This window comes from Eulemur rufifrons, chromosome 6, assembly GCF_041146395.1.
Source record: "Eulemur rufifrons isolate Redbay chromosome 6, OSU_ERuf_1, whole genome shotgun sequence".
In the NCBI taxonomy this organism is placed as follows: Eukaryota; Metazoa; Chordata; class Mammalia; order Primates; family Lemuridae; genus Eulemur; species Eulemur rufifrons.
Window position 1 is genome coordinate 64,908,365 of NC_090988.1, and position 6,682 is coordinate 64,915,046.

Here is a 6,682-nt window from a genome sequence, read left to right on the forward strand (position 1 = left end):
ACAAGGAGAGACTGGAAAATAGAGAGAATCTAAATTCTAGGGTTTCAGCTATTGGATCTCAGTGTCCTCTGTCCAGATACTGGTGTGGGTACCTTCCCCTGTGGATTTTTCTCAACCATATGGGCCCAAGGGTGCTCAGAGCATAAACTACAGCCATGCAATACTCTGTAATCTGTGCTCCCATCCCATAGTACAAAGGTGGTCACCTCCTTGGAGACATTTATCTGCTCAGGCCTGAAGGTCCCTGCGACGCCAGCCAAAGGCTTTAGAACCCACATTGGTGGGCATGAAGTTGCTCTTCACCACACCCCCTGATCTGCTCAGCAAGCTTGCCAGGTGATGAGTCACACAGGTGGCAGTGTTGCAGGCTCTATTCTGGGTGGTGATGCTGATTTTCAGGATGAAGAAATAATCAAAGATCTGTGAGTGAGAGGCTGGGGGAGGAACCTGCCCCATGGGACCATCATGGTAAAGTTGAGGCTCTGAGAGGCACCAATTAACCTTAAGTGTTTCTCCCAAACACAATTATCCGAGCAGAAAGTCAAAAGGCCATTAGGGAAAATGCTATCATCACTCCCCATAGACATTCCCCCAGGGCATCAGAAAACCCAAAGGTGACTCTGGGTGCCTGGCCACTGAAGAAAGAGCTGTAATGTCCAATATTTCCTGTATAAATAGACTAAAAATTAACAAAGGTTTTTGAGACCACAGTGAATTATGGCACCATGCCCAACCCCATTCACGAGAACTGTAGAATCCATACCCCAGTCACCGACACCAAATACCCCCTCTTAGGAAAATAAAAGTTCCCCAGTCTTACCTGGAAGAGGAGCAGAGTGGAGTTTGCAGCATCCAGTCCCAGAGGTGCTTACCTGATTGTTAGCACCCCTGTTCTTGCTGCTTGAGCTCGGTCACAGGGACAATCCACAATATACTCTGTGTCCTGCTACCATAGGGTTAAGGCTACTTCTAGGTACAGGTCCTAGATACCATGAAGCCTGTGTCATGGGCTAGAGCAATGACCACCACAACTTGGATCTTTTTAGAATAATAGCTTTATTTCCCAAATGAATAGCCCGTTCGTAAGTAGGATATAGAAGCTCTGCTATGAAATCCTTGGGGGACTCTGGGCTGCCCTTGTTCTCTGATCTCTTCCTGGCTGATTGTCTCTCAGCCTGCGAGTCCTGCTCTTTCTCTTCCCACCTGAGATTCTAGACATCCTCTGCCACAAGGAAAGCCACTGATAACAGCCCAAAGAGCAACCAGAGAGGAACCACATGCATCAAGCTAGAGGAAGGAAGCCAGAAAGGAAATTAAAAAGGAGGGGGAGGAGTTTAGTTGGCATCCTGGGGTATGCCAACATGAGGGCTGTGGTCTCTCTCCAACTTGATGGCCATATCCCTTTTCTTTCCAGGTGATCCAGCACCAGTATCAGTTTTTTCCACCATGTTATGCTTCATCAGGTCCTCCAGGTACTTTTCGAGCAGGCATGTACTCAGATTTTTACACCCCTTAGATCTGGCACTGTCCAGGCTGCAGGGAAAAGACATGCCAGACATTACCATGCACCAAGGGCTGCTCTGTGGACAGTCACTCAGAAGATTGGACCAGGCTGGTGGGCAGCTCTCACATCCTCCATCAGGAGAGCTCAGAGGTTCAGTGAGCCAGGGCAGTGTGGGGAAGGGTGACCTTTTCTGGCATTGTATATGCTGTTCAGTCCACCATGCTTGGCAGAGAGGTTTTTGGTGTGGATGCAGGTGTAACACATGCCTCTGCCCAGGCAGGGCTGGGGTCAGGCTGGCCTCTGCTCAGGCTCAGGCAGCACAGGGAGGGGCCCTGCAGAAAGGTACCCACCCTGGCTTGGTGACAACATGTACATCTCCATGGATGTTGCACATCCAGACACCCAGACCTACCTCTGACACTGCTCTACTTGTCCCCACCCCCTGGAAGGGCTTCATCTTCACCTTGCAAATGTGAGATGTAGGCTCCTTGCAGATGTGCAAGAATGTCATCTGCAGATAAACAAGGTGGAGCCAAGTTTCTAAAATCTCCTGAGATACACCAGGTCTATCCACTTCATCCTTACCAGTCTTAACTCATGTGATGCTAGGAGGTCTCCCCAGTACTGCAAGGGCAATTCCTGCAGTGAGCCATTCCACATCTCCCCATTTCATTTCCTGAAAGCTTTCAGAAATGGAGTTTTTTTAATGTGTCTAATCACAGTCCTTCCAGCTGTACCAGGACCTCTGACTCCCATGGGACCTGAGACCGGCTGGGCCCCAGGTCCTGGTGGACAACCACAGCCTGCTGGACCCTGACCAGTGTGTTCTCTCCTACCTGGGCGAGGCCTTCCTGAGTGTGTGGAGGAGAGAAGGCCCTGTGCTGGGTGGTCTGGGGAGCCTTACCTGGAGCCCTCTGTCTCCAGCCCCTCCTCGGGATTACCGGCCTTCATCTGTACATAGTCCTGCGCCAGTGCTGCCAGCAGGTTGCACAGTTGCTCCTCACTCAGCTTAGCCAGCTCTGGGATGCTATCCAGGGTGGACCTGGGGAGAAAAGCAAACCCAATGGAGGCTGTTAGCTCCTGCCCACCCTCTCCCCAGGATATGCAGCCAGGCTTCCTGGTCCTTGCCTCCTCCTTTGAAGAGGTGGCCAACCCAACTCCCAGTGACAGGGCAGGAGGTCAGTGTCCTCAACAGGAGCCAGGCACTGGTGTGGTCTCCAAGCAGTGGTGTGCTAGAGCCAGTTCATAACAGGCTCATGAAAGTTGATGCTTAAATTTTCAGGAATCTTGCAAGCTGAGTGTTAAGTGAAACCATTATTAAAAATTAAATGATGAAATTCTGAAAAAGGTTTCAGTGTAATAAATTTGTATGTGGGTGTCAAATAGATTAACAGATCACATATCAGATTTAATAACACCAAATTTATAGTAAACTAGGTAGTCAGTTAAGATGTAATTCATTTCTGAAGTCAAGGCTGCATTGGATATATTATGTTCAGCTACAGATACAAATTTGGTAAAAAGCAATGAAAGCATCTTGTAAGATTCAATGGGCTATTTGAAATTTACAGTAAAGAATATTGTATACCTTATTACTATATAGAAATTGTGTGCTACACACCTTTATATCAGAAAAATTTATATATGTGTATACAGACATACATACCTGCTCTTGCCCCTCAACTCCCCCCGCCACCCCCTGCCCTAGATTTTAAGCATTCAGCACAGCACACCAAAACTAGGATGCAAGGAATTGTTTGATCCAAGGGGCAGTGAGAGGGAAGTGTGTTCCTGGCTTCAGGTTGTCTTACCGGAATGGCACTGCATGGAGGCTGCCCACCTGGTACAGGACCAAGGTGCTGAGAGCCAGGCAGAGGGAGAACTTCTGGAAGCCCATGATGCCCCTCTGCAAGGGAAGAATGATGTCACTGCCTGCACCAGTTCAAAGTTCTGTGAACCCACATATGTGGACTCTTGTCCTGTTTCTGCCCTGCCCCTATCTCCCTGGTTTTGTGGCTTCAGACTGGTCATTACATTTCTCTTCATCTTTATTTCCTCATCAGCAAAGTGGACTGCTGGAAGGTCTGGTGGGCCTATAGCATGTAGTCTGGCAAAGCTGGAGCAGCGTTCCTAGCAGGACAGCTGGGTGGTGACATCTCTGTCCCATCCCAAAGCCGCGCGCACACACACACACACACACACCCCTTAGCCAGGTCTCTGTTGAGGACACTCTGGTTTCTCCCTATCACATCAGCTGCTCTCATAAGGAAACCCAGAGCTGTCCTCCTCAGGGCTATTGCACACACCTGGGTGGGGGAGAGAAGGGATATGTAGAGAGGGAATATCTCTCCTTGGGAATCTCTGAGAAACAGAAGAACCAATTTTAGTGCTCAGGTGCTCTGCCCTCTGGCAACTCAGTCCCCTGCAAGAACCAAGCTTAATAGAGTCTTAAGTTGGGATCCCAGACTTCTCTCTGTGCTCCCAGACTCAGCGACTGGGGCTTGCAGTTTAGAGCTGCCTGCCCCTGGGTCGTTGTGCCCATTTACCACCCATTCACGCTGGCTCAGGTTCTGAACCAAATACCCAGGGACCGGTAGGCTCCAGACCCGATCCCTGGATGCACTGTCTGTGGAAAGCAACTCCTGAGTTCTGTTCCCTGCATGGTGCCTAGGAAGTCCCAGTGTGGGGAGATTGGCCTAAGCTTGTGTGCAGGAGGAGACAGTGAGACTGAAGTCCAAAGCGGCACAAGAAGATCGGAGCAAGGAGCTCCCAGAACAGAAGGAGACTGGGGCAGAAGCCTGGTATGAATTGCTGAGTAACAGAGGCTACAAGAGATTGAGACAAAAGTGGACAGAGAGACTGAGAGTGGCAGGGAGATAAACTAAGAGAGACTAATGGAGAGAGAGGGAGGGAGGAGAAAAAATTAGAATGACACACCTGAGCAGGACTCTCAGGACTCACCTGGTGGACAGTGACTTGGAGCAGGGACAGCAGCAGCGGTGTTGTGCTTCAGGAGAGTCTTGTGGAAGCAGCAGGACTCTTGGTCTGGGCAGTGACTCTGATGTCTCCCAGAGCCAGTGGCTGCTCTTATTCCCCTGCTGTGGGTTGGGAGGGATCCCTGAGCACCAAGCATCCAATGGGAGAGGGGTCCCGTGCCCCAGCCAGATTTAGTCATTAGCCCCGTGCTTCCAGAACCTGGAGGATCCAGTCAGGTGGCCTGACTTGTATTTGCATTGAGGTCATTAATGGAAGTGTGTGTGTGTGTGTGTGTGTGTGTGTGTGGAGGGGGCAGGCGGAGCCGGGGTGGGGTGGGAGGAACCAAGGAGGGATCAAGGAGAAATGCCCCTAATGTGAGCAGGAATTTGAGTGCAGTTTGAGGTCACAGGAGATTTCACCTCCAGTCCCACTGGGTTTTGAACCTGTGCCCCACTCCACCCCCAGCTGTGAGGCTTGGAGGGCAGGGTCCAGGATTGTAGCGACTCCTGGCTCCTCCAGGTCTGACCCTAGACCCTCGCCCATGTGAGCATTGAAGGGTTAATGCGCTGCAGGGTGGATTCCAGGACCAAACAGGCTGCCTGATCCCAGCAGCTGGTATCACCCACAGTGGGCCAGGGTAGGAGATGGAGCTGGGAGCAAGAACTTTGTTAGCTGTGAACTCAATTCCAGCTGCACCAATTCCAGACTGTGTGATCATGGGCAAGTAACTTCTCTGTGCCTCAATGTACCCATCTTTGAAATGGGGACCATAGTCCCATCTTGAAGAAAGGTTGTGAGAAGCATCCCAGTGCCTGGCCCCCAACTAGGTAGGGATGTAGCAGAGGTTCCTGGTCCACATAGGGAATTCTGTAAAAATCTCCATCAATACCGAATCTCCACCTCTGCTGACTGCTTGCACTCATGTCGGGCAGTCCCAGGGTGCTGTTTAGATCCCTTACACTTTTTAAGAGGGGGCCAATGCCCAGCTGGGCCTGAGGAGAGAGGTGCAAGGGACAGCTGCTTCCCAAGCCTCCATCCAGACTTCTAGCCCTCCCCCTCATTCTGCCATCCATCACCTCTCATTCAGCCTGCCTGCCCAAATCGTTTGCACAGTGGCCCGTTGCTTCAGGCTGGTGTTTGTCAAGATGTTCCAGTAGCATTGGATTCCCCCCAACAGCCACCCCTGCACTCCTGTCCTCCACTAAAGAGCAGGCAAGCTTGACAGTGGTGTGGAGTCCCTGCCTAACTAAGACTCACACTCACTTCTAGTCACACTCATCCACACACATAAACTCACTGCTGTCTCCAAACGTGCCCACTCTGTCAAGCAGGGAGACACCAAAAACAGACACTGGCTCACAGGGGTATGCTTAGGGGTTCACTCTCAAGCGTGTGGCAAGCCTGCCTCTGAGTCTCTCATGCAGTCGCATCCACATATCTGTGTTATGAAAACCTGCTCACATCATACCTGCACACACTCTCAAGAAGAGGCGCGTTCCACCACACCCATTACAGGTGACTCTGACTCCCAGAACAACCTGGCTTCATGACCACTCTGCCTGGGGTTCAGCTCCAGGCGAGCCCAGAAGGGCTGAGGTCCAGAGGAAGACAATTGCTGCCTGTAGCCACTAGGGAGAGCAGAAAGAAGCATGTGGGCGTTCCTGGGATCTTGGGGTCCAAGCAGCAGGGTGCAATCCCCAGCAGCCTGTCTGGGTGCTGCCAGTGTGGTGAGTGCAGCAGTGGTATCCTGGGCTGTGCATGGAAGGGAGAACTCTGGCTTCGTGGTTCCCCAAGGCAGAGCAGGGATTAGCCCTCAGGTGTGCTGTGAATGGCCCTAGCCTCCGAATTCCAGATAGCCCAGGGATCCCATCCACACCCCAGACTTCAGTCTCCGGAATCAGCTATTTCTTAGGACACCCTGTCTATTGCTACATCTCTTTTCCCTGGCGGGTTGGTGACCTTCCTGCTCAAGGAGGCAGCAGGAATGCCTGTCTTCCCAGATGCCCTTCTTTGACTCTGTGTCTTAACTCCAGGAGGGCACTACACTACAACAAGGGAATAAAAAACTGGGGGCTGGGACTGTTTTTCTGAGACTGGTTCTTCTCAGGCCTGATGGCAAGGCTGCCGCGGGATCCTGGGCTGGACCTCCCTGCCCGGGAGGAGGATGCCAGCGCGCCCCAGGCACAGAGCGGGAAAGGGGAG

General features: G+C 51.6%; 1 protein-coding gene across 1 annotated transcript; it reads right to left on the minus strand.

Moving 5' to 3' along the window:
• Nucleotides 1-228: 228 nt before the first annotated feature.
• Nucleotides 229-3,401, minus strand: LOC138384257 (calcitonin gene-related peptide 2-like). The gene is made up of 3 exons (XM_069469634.1): nt 3,316-3,401; nt 2,409-2,546; nt 229-388 (listed from the first exon to the last, which is right to left on the minus strand). Exons 1-3 carry the CDS (start codon nt 3,399-3,401, stop codon nt 229-231), a joined length of 384 nt encoding a protein of 127 aa, XP_069325735.1.
• Between the last annotated feature and the right edge of the window lie 3,281 nt (nt 3,402-6,682).

Excerpts from the sequence above, each read along its gene's own strand:
- LOC138384257 (XM_069469634.1), bottom strand. The coding sequence starts at position 3,401 with ATGGGCTTCCAGAAGTTCTCCCTCTGCCTGGCTCTCAGCACCTTGGTC. Across the intron at positions 2,547-3,315 it reads CTCCATGCAGTGCCATTCCG|GTCCACCCTGGATAGCATCC; the intron begins GTAAGACAACCT and ends TTTTCTCCCCAG. Across the intron at positions 389-2,408 it reads CTGGAGACAGAGGGCTCCAG|CATCACCACCCAGAATAGAG; the intron begins GTAAGGCTCCCC and ends CCTGAAAATCAG.